The following is a 27966-nucleotide window of genomic DNA, read 5'->3' on the forward strand; positions in this document are numbered from 1 at the left end:
CCAATTTATGCTGACAACGCAGTCCTCGCAGATGGCGTCGCAGATGGCGTCTGCGTAGCCCCCCCCCCTTCGCAGACGCTCTGCGCGCACCTCCCAAAAATTGTGACCACCGCAGAAGCCTCGCAGACAGCGTTGCAGACAAGAGGGCTCTGATTGGTCCACTCTACATCCGCTGTACACGCACTTCCGCTTCCCTACTTTCCCGGTTTGTTTTGTTTTCACTACCGCCATTTTTAAAAAGACGAGCGAAGATGGAGCAGCACGAAGAGCGGTTGATCGAGGAAGTGAGGAAGTACGTACATCTATACGACTCCAGTTCTAGTCATTATAAGTAACCGGAGGATAAACACTCCACTAACCACACCCACCAACTACTCCTAGCGATTTCGCGACTTCGCGCCCCCTTGCGTTGTGGCGGTGAATAACATCGCACACGCCTATTACTCCCCGCTCAACGATAAATTACAGCTGTCTGCGAAAAGCTATCTGTGAAAGCTTTGTCGCAAGAGCATGCAGAGGCCCTCAGACTTTTGGACCCCACTGTATCTCTCATGAATATGATATAAAGAAAAACAGTATGTAAATAGAATAAACCATCCAAAGATCACGATGAGCAATTAGCAAACAAGCTGAGATATAACCTGTGCACATTTTACTGATGTTTGTGTTCAATCTGGGATACAGACTGACAGAAAAGTGTAATACACCATGGTGTATGTGTGGCTACAGATGTTATTGCCATTATACTCCTTATAAGGCAGAAAAGCCTGGAGCGGTGCAGTGTAACTTCATTAGGCTTCTGTTGTTTGAGGTGGGAGTGAGCTTTGTGAGCAAGCTATGGCTAGACCTGTGAAGTAAGTGTATGCGTGTGTGTGTGTGCTTGGACAGACACGGTCACCCCTTTTGTCTTGCTGTCAGCGCAATTAGAGGCCTGCTGCAGCTGCACAGCTGTGTAGCTCACCGAGCTGCTATTGTGCTCAAAATGGGAGACAAGCAAAAGGCAGGGTGGAGCATGATGGACAATTAGTGCGTCATTTCACGGAGGAGGAGGGTGATGGACAACGGGAAGAGATTTAGCTGTAAATAAACACTTCACACACTTTTAAACTACATATTTTGTTGATGATGACTTTGAATGAACAACAGTGGAACCATTTCATTATTTGGTTAGAGAGGGAAAAAAATATGAATGTGAATATTTATAATTTAAAAAGTCTTTGAAAGAGGAGTAGAAAACACAATATAATACCAGGCTCTCTCTATATTAGAAACACTGATAAAGATAACGGTTGTTGTGAAAGCACCCAAGTGAGAAATAATGTTCGAAAATTAGCATTCGATTCTTCAGTCCATTTTATGCTGCATTCGACTTGAATTCTTTTATGACCCTTTTCCACTACCCTTTTTCAGCTCACTTCAGCCCGACACGGCTCGCGTTTCGACTACCAAAGAACGGCACGACTCAGCTCGCTTCAGCCCTGCTTAGCCCCTAAAACTTGCACGGTTTTGGAGTGGGGCTGAAGCGAGCCAAACCGAGCCGAGTGAGGCTGGGGGCGTGAGCAGACACTCCCCTGTGCACTGATTGGTGAGGAGGAGTGTCCTCACATGCCCACACACGCCCCGCGAGCACGCTGGGATCTGTCAACACCGTAAACCCGGAAGAAGAAGAATTACGAATTACGAGAATTTCTGAAGCCTTATGCGCCTCGCCTCATCTATACGCTCTTGCCAGTATCTGTTGGCGTTGTCGGTGACAACAAGCCACAGAACCAAGACCAGCAACACTAACGACTCCATGTCCTCCATGTTTATTGTTTACTATTCGGGTCGTGAGACTACCGCTTAAAAGCTCACTGATGTCACGGTTTGCGCTGCTTAACGACATCACGTGACGTCCACCCATTTTCGCTAACTCCACCCAATGTGTCCACCCACTTCCAGCCAGCACGGTTCAGCGCGGTTGTAGTCGAAATGCAACTCCAACAGCCCCGCTCAGCTCGACTCAGCCCAACTCAGCACGGCACGGCTCAGCCCGACTCAGCCGCGTTTGTAGTGGAAAAGCGGCATTAGTCTGGCATGTTTGAGCTATAGCGTGGGGGGAGGGGAGGACATGGCATGTACAACAAGCTACCAAGCTAACATGAGTTTATGACGCCATTTCCTTTCATCATTTATTGACCTCTCTATGTTGGCTGATCTAAAGTAAATACGAATATAAGCGGGACTAAACTCATTTACTGTAAAAGTGAGTAACATTTCAGAGTAAACTGTTCGTGTGAGCGGCCATGTTGGTCTGATATATGCTGAAGTCTGGGTCGAGGACATTTTCCTGGGTGTTTTTCTTCTGTGGCAGCGGGGGCGTGGTCAAGCGCCGGTCTGTGACAGGAGGGCGGAGCCAGGGAAGGTGAGTGGCAGAATCGCTACACCTGATGATAGTTAACCTGTGTTTTGTGTGTGTTTTCCCAGTAACCGCTCCCTATTTAAGGAGGCAGAGAGAGAGCAGAGGGAGCGCAACCCGGGAGCAGATGCCGAGTGTGTGTGTGTGTGTGTGTGTGTGTGTGTGTGTATTTAGGCTTACGCTGCTCAGACTGAAAAGTTGGCAAAATAAAGAAGCCTTCTCTGCATCTAAACGTTGTCCTGCCGTCCTCTGTGCTCCACCCACACGTTATTCACAGCTACCCGTTGGTGTCGGTCCACATATATTTCAGAGGGGAAAAATCTATAGTGAAGGCGGCGGTTAATCCTCGCCTTACCCACTCTTTGATCTTGGGGACTGATTGGCCGGGATTTCGGGGTTTAATGGCACGCCTAGTAAAGAGTGGGTCCTGCCGGTTAATAGGGAAAGGTCCCGGTGTCGCTTTGGCTGGAGCTGCGGTCGCAGAGCCGTCTACGTCATCTCCGCGACAGAGTGAGGAGCCGCCGGCCCCTCCTCTTTCTATTGGGGAATCCCTCGCGGATTTCCCACTGGAACAATCGCGAGACGAGACTCTGCGACACGCGTTTGACCAAGTGAGAGTAATCAATGGTCAAATGCTCCAGCCGAACGCCACCCCGTCCTTCCCCTATTTTTCCATTTTGAAGGATAGGTTATACCGAGTGACGCAGGACACTCAGACGAAAGAGCGAGTCACCCAGTTGTTAATTCCAAAGAGCCGCCGGGAATTGGTATTCCAGGCAGCTCACTTTAATCCCATGGCTGGACACCTCGGGCAGGATAAGACACTAGCCCGAATAATGGCCCGATTCTATTGGCCAGGGATTCGCGGCGACGTCCGTAAGTGGTGTACGGCGTGCCGCGAATGCCAGTTAGTAAATCCAGCGGCCATTCCAAAAGCGCCCTTGCGCCCCCTACCATTAATCGAGACCCCGTTCGAAAGAATTGGGATGGATCTCGTCGGGCCATTAGATCGGTCAACACGAGGGTACCGCTTTATATTGGTTCTGGTGGACTATGCAACGCGATACCCGGAAGCAGTGCCTCTTCGCAATATCTCAGCACGCAGTATCGCAGAGGCCCTCTTCCACGTCATCTCCCGGGTTGGGATCCCGAAAGAGATCCTGACTGACCAAGGCACCTTGTTTATGTCACGAACACTGAGCGAACTGTATGGGCTACTGGGTATTAAGCCGATCCGCACCAGCGTTTATCACCCACAGACAGACGGTTTAGTCGAACGGTTCAATCGCACCCTCAAGAATATTATCAAAAAATTCGTAAGTGAGGACGCACGTAACTGGGATAAATGACTTGAACCCTTGCTGTTTGCAGTGCGAGAGGTCCCCCAAGCCTCCACGGGGTTCTCCCCGTTTGAATTATTATATGGGCGTAAGCCGCGTGGCATCTTAGATGTACTGCGGGAAAATTGGGAGGAGGGACCTTCACAGAGCAAAAACAAAATTCAGTACGTTATGGATCTGCGCGCAAAACTCCACACGCTCACCCACCTAACTCAGGAGAATTTGCAGCAGGCCCAGGAACGGCAAGCCCGCCTGTACAACAAGGGCACGCGCCTTAGAGAGTTCACTCCGGGAGATAAGGTACTCATCCTGTTGCCCACGTCGAGCTCCAAATTAATCGCCAAGTGGCAAGGACCCTTTGAGGTCACACGGCGAGTCGGGGACATCGACTATGAGGTTAGGCGAACGGACAGGGAGGGGGCCCTACAGATCTACCACCTCAATCTGCTGAAACTCTGGAACGAGGAGGTCCCCGTGGCGTCGGTGTCGGTAGTTCCGGAGAGGGCGGAGCTGGGGCCGGAGGTTCAAAAAGGGACATTGGCATCACGTACCTCTCCAGTCCCCTGTGGAGACCACCTCTCCCTGACCCAACTTGCGGAGGTCGCCCAGTTGCAGGCCAAGTTTTCGGATGTGTTCTCGCCCCTGTCCGGTCGCACTAACCTCATAGAACACCACATAGAGACGCCCCCGGGGGTGGTAGTGCGTAGCCGTCCTTATAGATTACCCGAACACAAAAAAAAGGTGGTTCGGGAAGAACTCAAGGCCATGCTCGAAATGGGCATCGTTGAGGAGTCCCACAGTGACTGGAGCAGCCCGGTGGTCTTGGTTCCCAAGGCTGACGGCTCGGTCCGGTTCTGTGTGGACTATAGAAAAGTCAACGCGGTGTCTAAATTCGACGCGTACCCAATGCCTCGTATTGATGAGCTGCTCGATCGACTAGGCACGGCTCGTTTTTACTTGACACTGGATTTGACGAAGGGATATTGGCAGATCCCCTTGACTCCATTATCCCGGGAAAAAACGGCCTTTTCCACACCGTTCGGCTTACACCAGTTCGTCACACTTCCGTTTGGGCTGTTTGGGGCGCCCACTACGTTTCAGCGGCTGATGGACCGGGTCCTCTGGCCCCATGCCACCTATGCGGCCACCTACCTAGACGACATTATCATTTATCGTAATGACTGGCAGCGGCACCTGCAACACCTGAGGGCCGTCCTTAGGTCGCTGAGGCGGGCGGGACTCACTGCCAACCCAAAGAAGTGTGCGATTCGGCGGGTGGAAGTACGGTATCTGGGCTTCCACTTGGGCAACGGGCAGGTGCGTCCCCAAATTAATAAGACAGCAGCGATTGCGGCCTGCCCGAGGCCCAAGACCAAAAAGGGGGTGAGACAGTTCCTGGGGCTGGCTGGCTACTATCGTAGGTTTATACCTAATTATTCGGACGTCACCAGCCCGCTGACTGACCTCACTAAAAAGGGGGCGCCAGATCCGGTCCAGTGGACGGAGCAGTGCCAGCGGGCTTTCTCTGAGGTAAAGGCTGCACTGTGTGGGGGGCCACTTTTACACTCCCCTGACTTCTCTCTCCCTTTTATGTTGCAGACGGATGTGTCGGACAGAGGGCTGGGGGCCGTTTTGTCCCAGCAGGTGGAGGGGGAGGACCGCCCGGTCCTATACATCAGCCGGAAGCTGTCAGTGCGTGAGGGGCGCTACAGCACGATTGAGAAAGAGTGCCTGGCGATCAAGTGGGCGGTCCTCGCCCTCCGTTACTACCTGCTGGGGCGCCCTTTCACCCTCTGTTCGGACCACGCGCCCCTCCAGTGGCTCCACCGCATGAAGGATGCCAACGCGTGGATCACCCGTTGGTATCTGGCACTCCAACCCTTCAACTTCAAGGTGGTCCACAGGCCGGGGGCGCAGATGGTCGTGGCGGATTTCCTCTCCCGTCGGGGGGGGGAGTCGGCTGCGGGCCGGACAGGCGCCCGGCCTGAGTCAGGCGGTGGGGGTATGTGGCAGCGGGGGCGTGGTCAAGCGCTGGTCTGTGACAGGAGGGCGGAGCCAGGGAAGGTGAGTGGCAGAATCGCTACACCTGACGATAGTTAACCTGTGTTTTGTGTGTGTTTTCCCAGTAACCGCTCCCTATTTAAGGAGGCAGAGAGAGAGCAGAGGGAGCGCAACCCGGGAGCAGATGCCGAGAGAGTGTGTGTGTGTGTGTGTGTGTGTGTGTGTGTATTTAGGCTTACGCTGCTCAGACTGAAGAGTTGGCAAAATAAAGAAGCCTTCTCTGCATCTAAACGTTGTCCTGCCGTCCTCTGTGCTCCACCCACACGTTATTCACGCTACATCTTCATTTTAAGCTTTAACAGAACGCAGCATGATACCCTACTGGTAACTATAGCATGATTATTGATGTTTTATTGTTTTGGATTCAAGATACGTGAAAAAGAAATAGCTATGTTAAGAAGCCTTTACATTCGCACTCACTCCAAAAGAAGAGAAGTTAGCATGTGCAAATATTTTGAATACAGTCAAATTTACACTACCCTTCAAAAGTTTGGGGTCACTTTGAAATGTCCTTATTTTTGAAAGAAAAGCACTGTTCTTTTCAATGAAGATCATTTTAAACTAATCAGAAATACACTCTATACATTGCTAATGTGGTAAATGACTATAGAGTGCTTCGAGGTCAGCGCGAACCCAGCGGCAGCCATATTGGAAGTCAAAGGTCGCTGTGTCAGTGCATTGTTGTTGTTCAGCGAAGCAAAAAGGGGTGACAATGCCGAATACGTGTGCCATTGTTGGGTGTAGTAGCTGGGGGGAAAAGGGTGGCAAAAGCTTCCACAGACTCCCTAAAGTCGTGACTAACCAGGGAATTGCAGCACAGGAGAAAAGCGAGCGGAGGAGACGACAGTGGCTGGCTGCCATTAACCGATCAAATTTAGTACAACTTGACTGTATCCGGATTTGTTCTGATCACTTTGTGACAGGTAGGTTAAATTGTCTTGAATTTCATAGTTACTAAAATAAATGTGATACAAACTATTATCTTTTCTATGTACTTTCAGCAATGATTAATGGATATATTTGTCACATTAGGCAGCTTATGTCTACTGCAGTGCATTGTTGCATCAAATGGCATTTAAGATCTAGGCCTAGTAATGTTTATGTACACATGCTTTAGTTCACAAAATGGACTTGGGTGAAACACTAGATAGTTCACAAGATCGATGTATGTCACATGCGGCAACAAGCTGGGGTCAGCTTTCCATTCCTTCTCACTAACAGTGTATGGATCTACATTCCCAATGAAACGTACCTTCTCAGCATAACGCTCCCGTGCCTGCTTATCCAAACTTTCACGGTAGTGCTCCATCACTTCAGATGTCTAAATTCTTAAAAAATCCAAGCTTCTAAGCCCTCTAACGCGGAAACGAATCAGTGAATGTGTACTCTATGATGTGTACTCTATGAGCGCTCTGGAGCGAGTGACTTCCAAGATGGCCGCGCAGACCACAGTGTTACTATTTTTAGCATCATCTCGGAGCACTCTATTCTAGCTGCAAATGTCTGGTTTTTGGTGCAATATCTCCATAGGTGTATAGAGGCCCATTTCCAGCAACTATCACTCCAGTGTTCTAATGGTACAATGTGTTTGCTCATTGCCTCAGAAGGCTAATGGATGATTAGAAAACCCTTGTACAATCATGTTAGCACAGCTGAAAACAGTTTAGCTCTTTAGAGAAGCTATAAAACTGACCTTCCTTTGAGCAGATTGAGTTTCTGGAGCATCACATTTGTGGGGTCGATTAAATGCTCAAAATGGCCAGAAAAATGTCTCGACTATATTTTCTATTCATTTTACAACTTATGGTGGTAAATAAAAGTGTGACTTTTCATGGAAACCACAAAATTGTCTGGGTGACCCCAAACTTTTGAACGGTAGTGTATCTAGTATTTCCAAGTATGGGATTACAGTAGAATGCTTTTGACAGACTGAAGATTTTGCTTCTTTCTAGAAATAAATGCTGAACCAGCTTACCAACAGAACAAGACTATTCAAGCTTGGAATTAGTAAAGATGTCCAAAACAGGTTGCTTAATCTTATATTTGGCTTGTAGCAATCTTATAATAAATGAGTGCGAGATAAATTTGACGATACTTAAGATGTCGTGACCGGATATGATGTCATGTCATTTTTTGCAATGCTGGTATTGTGTGGATGCTGCAGAAATACCTGACTCTTGGTGGTCATGCTTCAGATAAAGCGGGTCCATCTTAAATGCCCCGATAATATCAGCCCTTTTCTTCACCCTAAATGACATTTGCAACATTGGTTTCAGAAAAGCCACAATTTTTTTTTTAGGATGTAAAAGAAGCTTGTCAGAACAATACAATCAGGAACGTGAGTCACACTGAAACCCCAGTGAATTAAATCTTACATTTACACTATATGGCCAAGTGTTTGTGGATATATATTTCTATGGCGTGTTGGGAATCATTTTAAGATACATTTCATGGGGAACAATGCGGTGACTCGAAAAGGGGCATTCAGGAAATGGAATTTCCAGAATATAATCTGTGTAAATTTCTGACGAAGTATTGCCATTCTGCCTCCATTCTATGCTTGCTTATACAGTATCCTGTTTGTATACATACAATACATGCATACCTAAAAATCATAATAATAGGATGTCAGACTGCTTGCATAGTACATGTGCAAAGATAAATAAAACCTATTAGAAAAAAAGTCTTCAAGACCAAAATGCAGACAAAGTTTTGGATTGATATAAGCTCTTTCCCTCATCAACCTCTCATTTTCTGTCTCCCATGATGTTGATAAGAGAAAATAAACCACTGCAGCTTATGTTAGAGAGAAACGACAACTCCTATGGGTTTTATTTCTTCAAACTTTAATGAAACAGCTTTACCAAAGCACTGAAACTTCCATAAAACAGCAACTAAATGTCTCCTCACAGAAATCCATATCCAAGCACTATACACGCTTTAAAAAAAAAAAAAAAAAAGCTGTGATTAAGTTGTTTCTAAAGAAATGCTAGCACAGAATGAACTTCTATAACAGGAATTTAATCAACACCTTCCGACTAAACAGAATCAAGAAGTCCGCAGCATTGTGATGCAAATAAATGCTTGAAGTTCATTATATAAAATCAACTTGATGTTTTACATAAAGTCATTAATCAGTTTGATTATATAATGAAACTCCCCATGGCTGATTACTTACTAAAACATCAGTACTAGATTATCGTATAAAAACAGCTATACCTAGCAGTGTTTGGAAATGATATGACAGTAGCCATTTTATTAAAACCTAATACCCCATCTCATGCACTCAGTCCCAGTCCGTCTCATATCCTGTTTGACTGGCGCTGACAGAGACAGCAGGTGGATTTGCCTTCCTGTTCTTTCTATTTCCACATGGATAGGAAAGACTAATAAGAGTCTCTGGATTCTGTCTGGTGATATGGGTCTCAATTTGAAACTGAGAAAGTGTATGTAATGGGGGTGGAGAGAACAAACCACCATAAACTCACCACATCACGGAGCAGTCGAAGTTCACTAGCAACCACTTGTGAGAATTAAAGTTGAAGGAGTCAGCAAACTGAAAAACATATCATTTCGCTAAATTAGCTGCTGATTGATTTTTTTTAATTCCAGTATAATTACACATAAATGGACAAATTGGAATTTTGGAAAACAGTGTTTCAAAAGGAATTGTGTTGTGAATGTGGACTATTAGGGCGGCACGGTGGTGTAGTGGTTAGCGCTGTTGCCTCACAGCAAGAAGGTCCTGGGTTTGAGCCCTGGGGCCGGCGAGGGCCTTTCTGTGTGGAGTTTGCATGTTCTCCCCGTGTCCACGTGGGTTTCCTCCGGGTGCTCCGGTTTCCCCCACAGTCCAAAGACATGCAGGTTAGGTTAACTGGTGACTCTAAATTGACCGTAGGTGTGAATGTGAGTGTGAATGGTTGTCTGTGTCTATGTGTCAGCCCTGTGATGACCTGGCGACTTGTCCAGGGTGTACCCCGCCTTTCGCCCGTAGTTAGCTGGGATAGGCTCCAGCTTGCCTGCGACCCTGTAGAAGGATAAAGCGACTAGAGATAATGAGATGAGATGAGATGTGGACTATTAACATGTAGAAAAGCTGTTGTATATGGACCAGTCATCAATGATCAGATACATACAGTTGTATCCCTTTAACAAGCAAGGAAAGAAAAATGATATCCAACTTCACAATTTTTTTTTTTTTTTGGGGGGGTGGGCATTTTAAAAACCACTAGAAAGCCCACTAAGCCACAGATATGCTGTGTTCACACTTATACCGGTACGAAAGTGGTCTAACTGTATCGATACAAAGTATACCGGTACAGTTTAGTGCATCTGTCCACACTAGCGAGAAATGTTTGCGGTTTTCTTTCATGGAAGTTGAAATGCGCGTACGCAAAATGTTTCCGTGGTTACCGAGTAACTTTCTTCCGAGAATATATGGCATCTGTTATTTCGAGATCTCGAGAAAACAAAACAATTATTTCATGATCTCAGCTGGATCACTGTATCTCCGTAGGTAGAGACGAAGCCGGGCCAGTCTTCTGCGGAGGTGCTGCGGACTAATTTTGAAATTATCCCTTATTAAAAGACTTAATGCAATCTCTCCCTGTGTCAGCCCCTGATCAAAATATTGCCTTATTAGGTGATCGATTATTCCCAACATCCTAATGACCAAAGTTGCGTCTATACAGAATGAGAAATAGCCCCAAAGTCAGCATATCACAAGTCTCTTGGCACACCTGAATGAACCATTTCTCAGCTGTTTACTTGAGATCATGAAATAATTGTTTTGTTTTCTCGAGATCACGGAATAATTGTTTTGTTTTCTCGAGATCTCGAAATAACAGTTTTGTTTTCTCGAGATCACGGAATAATTGTTTTGTTTTCCCGAGATCACGGAATAATTGTCTTGTTTTCTCGAGATCTCGAAATAACGGTTTTGTTTTCTCGAGATCTCGAATTAGTTGTGTTGTTTTCTCGAGATCCTGAATTAATTATGTCGTTATCTCGGGATAACAAGGTGAATAAAAAAAAAAGGTTTAGATGAAGGGCCTCTCTCGGCTTCCGTACGGATGAAACAACGTGTGTGCGCTTTTTGTTGTCAGTGTAGAGTCTGCATTTCTGGTGGTCATTTATTCAGTCGAATCGTATAAAGCGCGCGAGGCAGTTGAGAAAGAAACAAACGAATCTCCGTTCTTCACTATTTTATTCAGCGAAGACATCGATTGAGGTGTGTGACTTTGCGCATGCGCATTATATTTGTATCGATACAGAGCCGCTTCATCTGTCCACACTACAGCGAAGCGCTACAGTACCGATACTGTACCGGTACGAAACCCATACATTTGTGGGTTTCGTACCGATACAGCTATACTGCTACAGTACCGGTATAGTTGCTAGTGTGGACAGGTGTTGCGGTACGAAAGTAGTTTCGTATCGGTACAAAATCCCTAGTGTGGACAGGGTATTATTTGTAGTCCTAAAAACGGGCTGGCTCATCCTTCCCTGAAGCCTCTGCGTCAAGTAGCGAGTCCATGGATGTTCCACCATTTGAAAAACAATCCACAACAACCTGGCAACATTGTAAGCCACAGATATTAAATTATATTCTGAAATCAAAGCTATTGTGTCAAAATAGTTACATTTTAAATCCTTTTGACTGATCCGTTCTGTTTCCATATGGCTATTCCATTGTAATGGACCACAACCGACCTTGGATGTATATATACACACACAGCTCTTCTTTGCAAAGGCATGTAGGGTGAGGATGCCTCGAGCACAAAACACAAACTTAATCATAGGCAACGGTCAGAGGTGAAATGTCGAATATCAACTTTATTGTCTAGAAGAACAACCCAAAACCCAAAAACTGAATAAAATGCTTAAAACATACTGTTTTGCCCAATTTCCGAAGGTTTGTTTACATGTCACTTCTGCGCACTTTCACCATACAGGGCTAATTTTCAACAATTCAATTATAACATATACCAGGACATTTAATGGGGTTACGCACTGATGCGCACAGAGGCACACACACATAATCCCTATAACAGAACGTGGATTCGTTTATATTGCTAATATAATTTATTGCTAATATTAATCCAAGCATTATACTATTTGTAGCCGACTCTAAACATACACACAAACATTAATCATGTTAGTCAATAGCATGCAAGCAGGTAGTCGTTGCAAATCAACTTCAACGTAGTGGCCACTTTATTAGGAACACTTGTGTAAAAACATGCACAGACATATACATTGAGCATGTCAGCAGTGACTAATCAACTTCAACTTAATGGCTACATTATTAGGAACACGTGTGTCTGTATAAAACACACACATACATTTAGCATGGGCGGCATGGTTAGCGCTGTCGCCTCACAGCAAGAAGGTCCAGGTTCGAGCCCCGTGGCCGGCGAGGGCCTTTCTGTGCGGAGTTTGCATGTTCTCCCTGTGTCCGCGTGGGTTTCCTCCGGGTGCTCCGGTTTCCCCCACAGTCCAAAGACATGCAGGTTAGGTTAACTGGTGACTCTAAATTGACCGTAGGTGTGAATGTGAGTGTGAATGGTTGTCTGTGTCTATGTGTCAGCCCTGTGATGACCTGGCGACTTGTCCAGGGTGTACCCCGCCTTTCGCCTGTAGTCAGCTGGGATAGGCTCCAGCTTGCCTGCGACCCTGTAGGACAGGATAAAGCAGCTAGAGATGATGAGATGAGACATTTAGCATGCAAATGGCATGTAAACCATTAACATGTTAGCATGCCCGCAGGTATCATTTAAGCGGTGACAAATTAACTTCAGCTTAGTGGCCACTTCATTAGGAACACTTGCGTTCGAACATACATACACACACACATTTATCATGTTAGTCAATAACATGTTAGCATGCTGGCAGGTAGCCATGACAAACTATCCCTTTTGTCTCATTTACACAATGATTGTACAGGATCCCTCAGGATTTTTGACTTGAAAAATTGCAAGCAAAGGTAAGAATGTTTGTCTCCAATCTTCTCCTTTTTGCTTGAGCATTGCTGGTCCGTTTCTTCTTTGACTGCTTGCTTTTGTGCTCGAATTTTGTTGGAACAGCATCAGGTTTGAGCCTTCTCTGTCCAACACTGACACCTAAAGTCTCCAACAGATGGGAATTCTTCAAAAATGAACCTCCTCAAAGTGATCGGAACACAGAGCGGCGTATTTACCCGCCAACCCTTTCGCTTCACACGCACAATCCACTCTCTCTGCCTCTTCTCCTCTTTTGGAAAATGGTAAAACTTCTTCCTGAACCAGTCCCGTTGTTACAGTTCACTGAACAACAATAAGACATGGTTTTTCTTTGGAAATTCCCAAACGCATGTCTGCACTCAAGCCGAACGGCAATGTAAGTAAATGGAAGTGGACTCAACTCAAGCAGTTTGTTTGGCTTAAATGACGACACGCGCCGAGTGGTCATGAAAATAGCCGAACAGAAATTCGCCGCAATCCGCGCTAACTTCTCATTCCTTCGACAGGGTCGCAGGCAAGCTGGAGCCTATCCCAGCTGACTACGGGCGAAAGGCGGGGTACACCCTGGACAAGTCGCCAGGTCATCACAGGGCTGACACATAGACACAGACAACCATTCACACCTACGGTCAATTTAGAGTCACCAGTCAACCTAACCTGCATGTCTTTGGACTGTGGGGGAAACCGGAGCACCTGGAGGAAACCCACACGGACACGGGGAGAACATGCAAACTCCGCACAGAAAGGCCCTCGCTGGCCACGGGGCTCGAACCCGGACCTTCTTGCTGTGAGGTGACAGCACTAACCACTACACCACCGTGCCGCCCCCGCGCTAACTTATTTTAATTATTACTTAACAATACTTCTTGGGACCAGAAGAAAATTACAGAGGGCTTTTTAACATATAAAGTTTCAAATGTGCATAAAATTAAAATCGTTGCCTATGAGCTTTAAACTGTGTATGGACAAAGGGTACAAAGAGTGGAGAAGAGGCGAAGTCAGTTATGCCTGAGGCAAAGTAGAGACAGGCATGGACACAGTGTATGGTGGGTAAAAACACAAAGACAGTTCAATACAAAACAAAGAGCCTCTGGGCAAGGCTCCAGCCAGGAGCCAGTGTCCCCACTCTCCCCAAAGACCGGAGAACCAAGTGAACCATGAATCATTGACCAAAGGGCGAGTTACCACAGCTTGAGTATATCCTGGATAAGGTCAGACACATCTTGATAATCATTAGGTATATAAAAAACAGCAGGAGGTGTTAAGAACCTTACATACGGTATGCTCCCTTTTCGGCAATTAATATGTAGAACAAAGAGGTTCTGAATTTCCACTTCTCGAATAGCCTCGAGTTCTTCAAGCCAAGCCATTAATCTTATTTAAGGCAGCGACCGTCTCCCCCTCCTAGGAAAATTGACCAGCCAACATTTTTTCCAGGAGAAGTTTAGGGGTCAGCAAGAACATATCCCTGGAATCCCTTTATTTTTCTGTAAAGCTGCTTTGTGACAGTCTGTTGTTAAAAGTACAACATAAATAAGTTGTTCAGGGAAGCCAGTAGTGAGAGACAGGGAGCCAAGCAATCAAACACCGTGTGTGTGCGTAAAGTGCAGAGAGCAAAATAAAGAGAACTTTGTAGGGAGACAGACCTTGAGTTTTCAAGCCTGTCTCCCATTTCCTCATTCCTTAAACTGCAGGAGTGCTACAGCCTGTCTCCCATTTCCTCATTCCCTAAACTGCAGGAGTGCTACAGCATAGTTCATCTTGTCTTGGTACCACACTGATGCTAACTCATGATGTGCACAATGTCATCAAATAGACAGTACAGACAACAACAGGGAGTTGTATAAACAAAGACGGGCACAGTGGAGACAGAGGCGCAGACTGTGTTTGAACATACAGCACTAACTGCCTGAACCAACTATGGCAGTTCAGCTGGAGGTTTAGGGACAGATTTCTCTCAGTCTTTAAAACCCTTCTTCTGGAGTTTATCCTAATAAATTTTCGTTTTAGTCCACACATTAGTGGACCCTTGGTCATGTGATCCACGTCCTAATTGGGAGCTCCCATACCATCCAAAATCATTCATGAACTTCGAAATGACCTTCACGTGGATAGGGTCTCAATCTTAATAGGAAAAGAAGAAAGAAACCTTTTAATGTGTCACATGCACACTTCAAGCACAGTGAAATTCATCCTCTGCATTTAACCCATCTGAAGCAGTGAACACACGTGCACACACCCCCAGACCCTAGTGGGCAGCCACACTAGAGCACCCAGGGAGCAGTCAGGGATTAAGTACCTTGCTCAAGGGCACTTCAGCCCAAGGCCACCCCACGTTAACCTAACTGCATATCTTTGGACAGTGGGGGAAACCCACGCAGACAACACGCAAACTCCACACAGAAAGGCCCTCGCCGGCTGCTGGATTCGAACCCAGAACCTTCTTGTTGTGAGGTGACCGTGCTAACCACTACACCACCGTGCCGCCCTAATGCCTTAGACTACCAAAATACACAGTCCACCCATGGTGCCACAGAAAGACCGTGTCCACAACTGTACAACCAATCCACAGGTGTCTCATCTGGAATGGGTTGAGGACAGCAAAACACTGACCCACCCATGATAATAACAGGGTTATGATGAGTGTCACATACTGACGTCAGCACGCTGATGGGTAGAACCCCATGCACTGGTTTGTAACGTTCAGTCTATGCAGTGACAAGATGGAGTAAAGCACGGTGAAACTTACTCTGTGTGTGTGTGTGTGTGTGTGTGTGTGTGTGTGTGTGTGTGTGTGTGTGATTTAATTCGTTTCTACACATAGTCAAAGTGTAACATTGGCGACGAGGATAAGAGTCAACTTCGTATAGTTAAATCTGAAGTGAGTTAGTTCGTATCTTCAAGATGGAGAGCAACGCACTGCTGAAGTTTGATTGCTACAAGGAGCCGGCTACGCTAGGTCCACGTTGGACCAGATGGCTAACGGCATTTGAGCTGTTCGCGGATGGCAAGGGATTAATATTGACAGAAAATGTCAGCGACCACAACAAGATTCGGAGAAGGGCACTACTGCTGCATCACGCCGGGACGGATGTACAGGATATCTTTTCCACACTGGACGACACAGGAGGTCCAGCGGACTATGACAAGGCTGTGAAGGCGCTAAACGACTACTTCTTACCTCAGGTGAACAATGCATTTGCGTGCCAAACTGTCTATCAGCTAACACAGAACACTGGGGAGACTGTACAGCAGTTTTAACATGTTTGCGGCAGACGGCAAAAGACTGTGCTTTTGGGATGACATGTCTAACCAGCTAAGGGACGCTATGCTAAGTACGGTAGATGCTCGTCAGAGTATGTGAAGAGAAAACTGCTCGAGGAGGGTTCGACGTTGACTCTGACAAAAGCACTGGAGATAGCTGCACAATGTGAACGTGTGGAGGAGCAGTTGGTGGCAATGCGGGTGAGTGGCACAGACAGCAAGGGCGCCGAGACCGTGAACCAAATTTCCAAGGGGAGAGGAGGCAAGAGCAAGAGCCGAAAACGCGAGGGAGAAGAAAAGGGGAACGTGTGCTTCAGGTGTGGACATGGCGACCACTTCGCGAAAGACGACAAATGCCCAGCGCGTGGACAAACCTGCAGAAAATGCAATGGCAAAGACCACTACACCAAGATGTGCAAGTCTAAAGGTAGTAGGGGGTCAGTGAAATATGTAGACGAGAAGGTAGAAAAGCAGGAAAGTGAGTTTGCATTTGTAGTGCATGATAGTAGCAACACTGACAGTCTAACATTTAATGTGGGTGGGGTAGACCTAGTGATGTTGATTGATTCAGGGGCTACAACCAACATAGTTGATGAAAATACATGGGAAGGGCTAAAAAAAGAGCACATTAAATGCAAGTCATCCAAATCTGATAAGAAGTTGTATACTTACTCGTCAAAGGAGCCACTGCCGGTAAAGGGAGTGTTCACATGCAATGTGAAGATAGGCAAAAGAGCAACTCAAGCAGAGTTTACTGTGATCACAGGTCAGGGGGCACTGCTACTTGGCAGGGAGACAGCTACACAGCTAGGTGTGCTAAGGGTGGGTGTAGATGTAGCAGCAGTCACCGATGTTAAGACTGAGGTGAGGGGAAAATACCCCAAGTTATTCACAGGGGTGGGTAAACTGAACAAAGCAAGTTAGGCTGCACATCGACGGCAACGTGGAGCCTGTAGCACAACTGCTGAGACGGATACCATTCCACCTGCGAGAGGCGGTCGACAGGAAAATCGAGGCGCTGCTACGAATGGACATCATCGAGAAGGTGGAGGGTCCAACACCATGGGTGAACCCTGTCGTAGTAGTCCCAAAGGCAAAAGACACTGACATTCGGTTGTGCCTAGACATGAGGATGGCAAACAGAGCTATCATCCAGGGGAGATACCCAATCCCAACAGTTGAGGAACTGCTGCGCAACATGAATGGGTCTGCTGTGTTCAGTAAGCTCGACTTAAAGTGGGGCTATCACCAGCTAGAGCTCACTGAAGAGTCAAGGGCGATAACGACATTCGCCGTGCACAGCGGAACATACCGCTACAAGAGACTCCTATTCGGGGTCTCATCCGCGAGTGAGCAGTGCCAACATGAGGTGGCGACGGCACTGGCTGGCATCGAAGGAGTGGCCAACATCTCAGACGACATCATCGTCCATGCACCTGACCGTGACACACATCACAAGCGACTACATGCAGTGCTGGAAAGACTGGAAAAATGCGGCTTGACCTTGAATGGTGAAAAGTGTCAGTTTGAGATGGACAAGTTGGTGTTCATGGGCATTCTACTGACTGAGAAGGGAATAGGGCCCACCAGTGAGAGAGTGAGAGCACTGGTGGAGGCACGTGAGCCGGAAAATGCATCCGAGGTCCGCAGTTTTCTGGGTTTGGCTGGGTACAGCAGCCGTTTCATACCCCAGTTTGCTGCCATCTCAGAACTGCTGCGGAGACTGACAAAGAAGGATGTGCCATTTGTCTTTGGCCCAGAGCAAAAGGTGGCATTCGAGACACTCAAGCAGAAGCTGGCAGAGGTGGGCACGCTAGCATACTTCGACAAAGATGCCCCCACCAAAGTGATAGCCGATGCAGGGCCGGTGGGCATAGGGGCAGTTTTGATACAGGAGAAACAGGGCGTTATGGTGCCTATATGTTACATGAGCAGGAGCCTGACGGACTGTGAAAGGAGATACTCACAAACGGAGTGCGAGGCCCTGGCACTGGTGTGGGCATGTGAATGCCTACATCCGTAAATATATGGCAAGAGGTTCGACCTGGTGACAGAACATAAAGCTCTGGAGGTGATCTACAGTCCAAGATCAAAACCATGCGCCTGGATTGAGCGTTGGGTGCTCCGCCTGCAACCCTACGACTTTCAGGTGGTGCATATTGCTGGGAAGTTCAACATCGCAGATCCTCTGTCTCGTCTGCTGGGGGACAGCACAAAGAGGATGGCACACCATCACGGAGCGGAGGAGTACGTGTGCTTCGTGGCTGTGCAGGCAACGCCCACTGCACTGACTATGAGGGAGGTGGAGAGAGCCTCCACGAAGGACGAAGAGCTGGCCGAGGTGAGAAAGGCAATTCAGACAGGCCGTTTTGAAAAGTGCGCACCTTATGCATGCATCGCGAATGAACTGTGTACTATTGGGCAGTTAGTGCTGAGGGGGACACGGATTGTACTCCCACAGGCACTGCGCAACAGAGCTTTAGCCTTAGCTCATGAAGGACACTTGGGCATGGTAGGGACAAAACAGCATTTGAGGGGGAAGGTGTGGTGGCCGGGAATGTATGGGGCAACGGAGAAATATGTTAAATCATGTCACGGGTGCCAACTAGTGGCGCGCCCCGACGTACCAGAGCCATTACGACCCACTGCACTCCCCGATGGACCCTGGCAGGACATTGCCACAGATCTACTAGGTCCCTTACCAACTGGACATTCGATCCTGGTAGTCGTAGACTACTACAGCCGTTACTACGAGTACGAGATCATGCGTTCCACCACGGCAGAGAAAGTGATAGACTGCTTAGAGAACATCTTCAGTCGCCACGGTCTGCCTGTCTCTATCAGGTCTGACTGTGGGCCACAGTTCCTGTCATCACAGTTCCAGGACTTTTGCCAAGAGAACGGCATACAACACGTGAAGACGACACCAAAGTGGGCACAGGCGAATGGAGAGGTCGAGAGGCAAAACGTGTCGATCATGAAAAGGATCCGCATCGCACAGGCAGAGGGGCTGGACTGGCAGAAGGAGCTACGAAAGTATGTCACCACCTACAGGTCCATTGAACATTCCACCACGGGCAGGAGCCCGGCTGAACTCCTATTCAATTGGAAGCTCAGGGGAAAGCTGCCAGACATCAGCACGCCGAGGAGTGACATAGAGGCCCGAGACACCGATGCTGAGCGCAAGGGCAAGTCCAAAATGTATGCTGACAAACGGCGCGGGGCCAAACCATCATCTGTGCAGGTGGGAGATAAGGTGCTTTTGAAGCAGGACAAGGTCGACAAATTCACGACAACATTTAGCCAGACACCACACACTGTAGTGAGTAAGAATGGTAACAGTGTTGTAGTTGAGTCACCCACTGGAGCTCAGTACTCCAGAAACACCACACATGTTAAGGTATACACACCAGCTGAGCAGACACCCTCACTTAACGAGAGTGGGGCACCGAGATCGAGGGACACCGAGACTCGTGTTGAACATGCAGTGAGGTCCACACCAAAGACACTCGCTCAGGGGTCTTCTCCATGCCGACCTCTGACTGCACCGACAGAGAGACCTCACAGAGAAATAAAATTGCCGCAGAAATTCTCAGGCTTTGTCATGAAGTGAAATGTTGGTAAAAAAAAAAAAAGGATAACAATGTTCCTTTGTGTTCAGTGAAAGTGAAACCAACATACTGTTGAAATTTGAAGTGTTTTAATGTATATAGTCAGTGAAAACGAATACAAAATGCTTACAAAAAAATGCAGGAACATTCCTAATTCCTAATATGAGTTGAAGAAAGAAAGAAAAAAAAAAGGTTTACTCTGAAAATGTTTGTGATGAGATATTCATTCATGAGATTGATACAAATAGGTTACCCTGAAACAGAATAGGCCACCATCCTCAGATTTGTGTTTATGGCATTATGTCTTAATGGTGCTCAGTATCTTAATCAATTGTTTATGCAAGGGGTAGAGTTTTAATCCAAGAAAGGAGGGGATGTCACGTACTGATGACGTCAGCACGCTGACGGGTAGAACCCCATGCACTGGTTTGTAACATTCAGTCTATGCAGTGACAAGATGGAGTAAAGCACGGTGAAACTTACTGTGTGTGTGTGATTTAATTTGTTTCTACACATAGTCAAAGTGTAACAACGAGAGGAAGGAGAACTTAATATTTTCATCGCGAAACACCACTACTAAAAGTTTAACCGAACAAAGAGTCCTCAATATACATTCCAGTTAGAGACCCAGTTTTTTCTGCAAATACTACTTCAAGTTTCAGACAGCAGGAAAAGTGTAAGAAAAAAGGAACATGCACCCACTGATTGTATCCCAGACAAGCCCCAATTTGTTGGGTTCAAATCTCCTCAGGCAGTCCTTCCCCCATATGCACCAACACCTTACGAGTGCTTGGAGACTGACTTAAAGCTTGAACAGTGTCTTGGGTTTTTCCCTGTCTCCAAGCATTTCTAAAGGTGTTGTGCATAGACATATAAACATAGACGCCGCATTGAGCTGGTGGCCCCGTTGCTGGGATACGTCAGAGTGTCCGCCATATTGGATGTGGCAAATCTTCCTCGTAAACCAATGCAAGTAAATGGACTGAACTTCATAAAGCCCCTTTCTGCAATAATATTTAACTCGATGCCTTTTATTCACCCATTAAAGACACACACGTATATATTTGGGAAACAAACAGGCATCAAAACAACATATATAACTTTTAATGTGATGGTTATAAATAGTGTGCGAAATACCCGTCAATATTCTGAATGACCGCCAAACTGAGTTCGGCCAGGTTCTAACGTCATACCAAAACAAAATACATCACTGATTCCTTCACATTCCGAAAGGTTAAAAACATTCATCATACGTTCAAAAACGTTCATCATAGTGTGGCACTGTATTATCTAATTCTCACTGCTTACACCTACCCGGTGGAGATGAGCTGGGAAACTGAAGACGGAAGGAACAGCTCCCTCTCTGATCCTGACTGTCTAACCTGTTCTGTCAAAATCCTCCGTTCTGAAGTGTTCACTGCAGAGCATGGATGACGGAGTAGAAGAAAACCCTTCCTGTCGCACAGCTGTCTCCCACTGCTTTTTTATGTCTTTATTTTTGGGAAACCTACATAGTATGTGAAAAGTTAGCTAAGCAACTAACAACAATCAGCGTAGTTACGAAGGAAATACTTCGTTGTTTGGAGACAGGTTTCACCGAGCGGCTATTATGCGCGAGACTTCATATTAGCCACAAAGTCAGAAAAATCTGTTCGTAAAATTATGTTATAATGACCAAATACAATGAAAAGTATTTTTCCAGTCTCACCTGTGAAAGGTAATCCCATGTGATCTCGTTTGGACGGTAAACCTGTTGGTACAGCTAAACGCAGCACGTGAATGAGGCATCTTTATTCTCGGATACTGTCTAGACGCTATACCAGAGACGGTTGAAGAATCTCCACTTTGCCACGTCCAATATGGCGGCGAGGATGATGTACGATTCTACACAGAAGGCGGCGTCTATGTTTATATGTCTATGGTGTTGTGCATGAAGCAAGGACTGACTTAGGAGATTTGAACCCAACATCATTTCTCTGGAACAAAACTGAGTTAGTTTTATTTCGAGTTAATTAGGACTTGGAAAAATGTGAGCAAGAATGTTTTTATAAATGACAAATTCAAAAGGCATTGGACAAGTTTTTTTTTTTCTTCTCAACATTACTTGAAGTGTAGTAAGTGATCTTTATATATACTGAAGAAAGGTTTTGGTTCACTCTCAAACACAGACATTTTACATTAATTTACTTTATCATTGTAATCCAAGAAGTTGTTGATTGCAAATGGTGATAATCAAAAGTGATACACACACAGGTCAAGCATTGTCATAACTCTTCCTCCTGGCTACCCCATACTACCAATTGTTCCTGATGCAAGCATATGGATTCAATATTGGTTTAAAACTTTAATCAACTGTCACGACTGCCATCTAACAGGCTCGGTCTCCATCTGTCTTCTGATCTATTTGCCCAGGCGTCTCTTGCTCAATATCCTCTCCATCTGCTGTAATAACACTGGACTGTGGGTCCAAGAATAAAACCATAGAAGCTATACAGAAAATATGATTGTTGTCATGCGAGCTAATACATCCTATTCGCTTCCTGGCAACCAGTCCCAATAGAGGAAACAGCATTGTGCCATCATTGGAGATTTTGATTAAGACCAGGGTCTTTTGAGCCAAGCATGGCCTGAACAGCATTGTTTGAACTGGTGCTTATAAAAAGGGAGATTTTATTATGGAGGGAAAAGGAGGGGCTTATCTAAAGGTCTGTGTGCGCCTCAGGAAATTATTTTACCCTTATCTCCTCAATACTCAACTGGATGCCAGGGCAACTCAAAGCCTCTCTAATTTCCAGATAATTTCTCCACACATAACTCATGCCAACACATCAGTTTTGACATTTGAATTCTTTACACAGATTGAAAAAAAATATTGGTCTGACCTTTTCTTGATGGGCTTCAATAGGTAAATATGGCAAGAAGATTTGAAACCATAAACCACCATTCATATGCATTTGGAGTTGATTTGGATAATGAGGTGGGTATTGGAAACCAGCCAACGAACAAACTGTTAGCAACTTACTCAAAGAAAAATGGCAAGCAAAAGCAAACTAGCAAGAGAAAGCTAACTATGTACCAAAAGAAAACTAGCAAGGAAGACCAAAATGGTGAGCAAAAGCAAACTTGCTCACCTGATGGGGTGCCTTACCTCAGTAATTAAATATGGCAGAACCATTTGTAACTGTATACAATCAATCATTCACATGTGTTTGGAGGAGACTTTGATATCGAGGTGGGAAATGGAATCCAGCTAGCCAACAAACTGCTAGAAATTAGCTTAAAAAAGCTAACTATCTAGCAAAAGCAAAGCAACCTTGCTAGCAAAATTAAATTAGCAAATTATTTAAGAAAACACAAACTAAAACCACAGCTGTTTCTCCAAGAATTATAATTTTATTTATTAATGAATGAAATAATGTTTTATAACCCTAAATCAGAAAATGTTGAAATTGAACTTAAAACTGAAAACAATGGTTTTTAAATCATCTTTGACCTGTATTGCACTCAAAACAATACAACAGCACATTATTTGATGTTTTACCTCTTGGATTTTAGTGTATTTTCAAAATAAATACTTATTTCAAATTTGATTCTTGCAACACTTCAAAATAAAAGTTGGGACAATAACGCATTACGGGCGGCACGGTGGTGTAGTGGTTAGCGCTGTCGCCTCACAGCAAGAAGGTCCGGGTTCGAGCCCCGTGGCCGATGAGGGCCTTTCTGTGCAGAGTTTGCATGTTCTCCCCATGTCCGCGTGGGTTTCCTCCGGGTGCTCCGGTTTCCCCCACAGTCCAAAGACATGCAGGTTAGGTTAACTGGTGACTCTAAATTGACCGTAGGTGTGAGTGTGAATGGTTGTCTGTGTCTATGTGTCAGCCCTGTGATGACCTGGCGACTTGTCCAGGGTGTACCCCGCCTTTCGCCCGTAGTCAGCTGGGATAGGCTACAGCTTGCCTGCGACCCTGTAGAACAGGATAAAGCGGCTAGAGATAATGAGATGAGATGAGATAATGCATTACCACTTTGTAATGTTTCCTTGCCTTCTCAGACCACTTAAGATGTTAAAGGAACAGTCCACCGTACTTCCATAATGAAACATGCTCTTATCTGAATTGAGACGAGCTGCTCCATACCTATCCGAGCTTTGCGCGACCTCCCAGTCAGTCAGACGCAGTCAGATGCGCTGTCACTCCTGTTAGCAATGTAGCTAGGCTCAGTAAGGCCAATGGTATTTTTTGGGGCTGTAGTTAGATGCGACCAAACTCTTCCACGTTTTTCCTGTTTACATAGGTTTGTATGACCAGTGATATGAAACAAGTTCAGTTACACAAATTGAAACGTAGCGATTTTCTATGCTATGGAAAGTCTGCACTATAATGACAGGCGTACTAACACCTTCTGCACGCTTCGGCAGCGCATTGATACAGAGCTCAGATATCAATGCGCTTTTCATTGACCTGTCAAAGGCGTTCGACACTGTGGACCACACAGTTCTAAAGAAAAGGCTCTCCAGTTTTGGTCTTTCAGATCATGTAGTTTCCTGGTTCACAAATTATTTAAGTGATAGAACCCAATGTATCAAATATGATGACTTGTGTTCAGAATTTGTGGGTGTCCATAAGGGGGTGCCACAGGGTTCTATATTAGGTCCCCTCCTATTCATTATGTATATAAATGACGTGGGTCAAAATGTGTCTGATGCAAATATGCATTTCTATGCTGATGACACAATCATTTACTGCTGTGGGTCATCCCCTACTAATGCTGTTGAATCCTTGCAGAAGGCTTTTGATGTGATCCAGCACGCATTTCTGCAGCTAAAATTAGTACTTAACGTGGACAAGACTAAACAAATGTTGTTTTCAAAGCCAAGGAAGGGACTGTTAAACATCCCCACAGTATTCACTCTTGAGGGAAATGAAATAGAGGTGGTCCACTCGTATAAATATCTTGGTATCCTGCTTGATGACACCCTGACATTTAAAGCCCACATTGAAAATCTTGTTAAGAAACTTAAACTGAAGCTGGGTTTTTTATTTAGAAATAAATTTTGTTTTTCTTTTGATGTTAAGAAGCGCCTTGCCGCTGCAACTTGTTTATCTATTTTAGACTATGGAGACTTGTTGTACATGAATGCTTCAGCTCAATGCCTGAGTAAGATTGACTCTGTGTATCATGCTGCCCTGAGGTTCATCACTAATTGTAGGGCCTTGACCCATCACTGCGAACTATATTCCCGAGTCGGATGGCCATCATTGTCTACCAGGAGGCTGACTCACTGGTATACCTTTATATACAAGGCAATACCTGGACTACTGCCACCCTACATCAGTAACCTAATCACATTGAGGAACCTTGACTCTTATGGCCTGCGCTCTAATGATCATTTGCTGCTCTCTGTCCCATCCGTTTGCACAGAGCAGGGAAAAAGAGCTTTTGTTTTCTCTGCCCCTACCACCTGGAACAAGCTGCAAAAGGACTTAAAAATAAAAGAACTTATTCCATTGAGCGATTTTAACTCCAGACTGAGAGCACTTGAGACGGCGTCCCTGATTTGTAACTGTTTTAAATGATTTTTTTCTTTTTTCTTTAGACTTTTGTAAATTGTAATTTTAATTTTGTAACCTGTGCTGCCTCTTGGCCAGGACGCCCTTGTAAAAGAGATTATTAATCTCAATGGGTCTTCTTTCCTGGTAAAATAAAGGTTTAATAAAAAACTACAGCCCCCAAAAATACCATTGGCCATACTGAGCCTAGCTACATTGCTAACAGGAGTGACAGCGCGTCTGACTGCGTCTGACTGACTGGGAGGTCGCACAAAGCTCGGATAGGTACGGAGCAGCTCGTCTCAATTCAGATAAGAGCATATTTCATTTTGGAAGTACGGTGGACTGTTCCTTTAAGGGACTGCAGATACCAAGTGATGAAGCATTTCAGGTGCTATTTTGTCCCATTCTTCCTGCAAACAGGTATTAAGGTGTGCAACAGTATGGGGTTGTTGTTTTTCATTCCAAAATTCACCACACATTCTCTGTTGGGGACAGAGGGGGGACACCCTCTTCTTCCACAGCCATGCCTTTGTAATGTGTGCAGAATGTGGTTTTGCATCATCTTCTTAAAACATCCCTGGAAAAGATGTCGTCTTGAAGGCAGCATATGTTGCTCCAAAATCTCAATGTACTTTTCTGCATTCATGCTGCCATCTCAGATGTGCAAGTTACCTTTCCCAAGGGCACTGACAACCCTATACCATAACTGATCCTGGCTTTTGGACTTGTTGCTGGTAACAGTCTGGATGGTCCTTTTCGTCTTTGGTTCGGAGCACACGGCATCCATTTCTTACAGAAAAGACCTGGAATACTGCTTTGTCCGACCACAATACATGTTTCCACTGTGTGATGGTCCATCCCAGATGCCTTCGAGTCCAGAGATGTTGACAGTGCTTCTGGACACAGTTAACGTAAGGCTTCCGTTTTGCACAGTAAAGTTTTAGCTAGCATTTGTGGATGTAACTCTGTATTGTAGTGTTTGACAAAGGGTTGCCAAAGTAATCCTGAGTCCATGTGGTTATATCAGCTGTAGATCAATGACTGACTTTCATGCAGTGCTGTCTGAAGGATCTGAGATCATGGGTGTTCACCTGAGGCTTGCGCCCTTGCCCTTTACCCACTGAAATTTCTCTAGTTTCCTCGAATTGTTTAATGAGATGCATCAAAGAGTGTGAAATCTCCAAATCCATTCCCAGCATGCTTTGAGGAATGTTTTTAAACATTTCAATAAATTTTCACATTTGTGAACAAAAGAGCTCCTCGAAGAGCCCATCCTTGTTCCTCGAAGACCAGGCCTTTCCTGGATCCTGACTTTGTCCCAAATCAAGATTAAAATCAACTGTTGACACTATCTGTTTCAAATCACATCACTATTAGCTTTAAATTGCACTGTCCCAACTTTTTTGTTCAGCTCAGGTTTGTGCCCTTGCCCTTTTATGCATCAAAATTCCTCTAGATTCTTTGTGGATGTAACCCCATATTGTAGTGCTTGCCAAAGGTTTGCTAAAGTAATCCTGAGCTCATATCAACTATAGATGAATGATGGTTCTTGATTTAGTGCCGTTTGAGGGGTCAGAGATCATGGGTTTTAAGCTTAGGCTTGTGCCTCAGGGTATATACCTTTTTATATACTGAAATTCCTCCAGATTCCTTGAATCTTTAATATTATGCATCATAAAGGTCAAAATATCCAAATCCCTTTGTATCTTTCTTTGAGGAACATTGTTTTTAAACATTTTGATAATTTTCTCATGCATTTGTTGACCAACTGGAGATCCTCAGCCCATCTTTGCTCATCAAATACTCGGCCTTTCCTAGTTACCAATTTTGTACCAAATCATGATTACAATCACCTGTTGTCATACCGGTTTCAAGTTACATCATTAATTATTTTAACCTCATTACTAGCCTTAAATTTCCCTCATCCCAACTTTTTTTGGAATGTGTTGTAGGCCTGAAATGTAGGAATGGATGTATATTAACAAATGAAGTGAAGTTGAACAAAAAAAACCAAACAAAAAAACCCACTATCTTGGGTTCATCCTGTCTGAAATACAAGTCAAAATAAATTTAGAAAATCACTGTATTCCTTATTTGCATTTTCCATACTGTCCCAACTTTCTGGTTTGGGGTTGTACCCTTTAACGGTTTAATGTTGAACATCTAGGAGATGAGTTACCCAGGTAGCAACACTATGGAGCCAAAATTTTGCCACCATCATTTGTCAGTTATCACGTTTGTTAAGGTTGCTACAAACACATTCTCTCATCAGCCTCTTTTCACTTTCTTGAATTTAAAACAAAACACAACAACACAACACCCACAAACCCAAGACAATGGATAGTGCAAAATCCTGAAGAATGTCTAATGGAGGAAAACCTACTGACAAAGTTACAATGAGCTGACACTTCAAACTCCTTCTATAAATATTGTAAAAAAGCAAAACTTGTCTCTATAACTCACCTCCACACCATCCAAGAGAGGTCGGAACTCAGGACAGATGAATGCACTTCCTGCATAGGCAGCATCAATGTGCATCCATATCTCCTCTGCGTGACCTGTGGCAACAAAAAAGAGCAAGAAAAAGATGTCCCTAATCACTGTGACTGCAACATTACTGTAGTATGTATAGTATAAAAATCAAACAAAAGGACAAAGAGAAGAGCATTTTCACTCACATATGGGTCCAAGCTCAGTGATGCAGTCAAATGCACACGATGGAGTTGTTCCCAGTGTGGCACA

General features: G+C 45.2%; 1 protein-coding gene across 1 annotated transcript in view; it reads right to left on the minus strand.

The window, feature by feature from the left end:
- Nucleotides 1–27966, minus strand: part of ddc (dopa decarboxylase) — an 84409-nt gene that overhangs the window by 10099 nt on the left and 46344 nt on the right. Inside the window, exons 7-10 of the mRNA XM_060920391.1 lie at nt 27903–27966; nt 27688–27782; nt 9288–9355; nt 7970–8046 (exon numbers count right to left, since the gene is read on the minus strand). The exon at nt 27903–27966 is cut by the window's right edge and continues 3 nt beyond it. Of these exons, the coding sequence (XP_060776374.1) occupies nt 7970–8046; nt 9288–9355; nt 27688–27782; nt 27903–27966 (304 nt within the window). The remainder of the gene's footprint in view (nt 1–7969; nt 8047–9287; nt 9356–27687; nt 27783–27902) is intronic.

The sequence above is a fragment of the Neoarius graeffei genome, chromosome 5 (assembly GCF_027579695.1).
Source record: "Neoarius graeffei isolate fNeoGra1 chromosome 5, fNeoGra1.pri, whole genome shotgun sequence".
Taxonomy (NCBI): domain Eukaryota; kingdom Metazoa; phylum Chordata; class Actinopteri; order Siluriformes; family Ariidae; genus Neoarius; species Neoarius graeffei.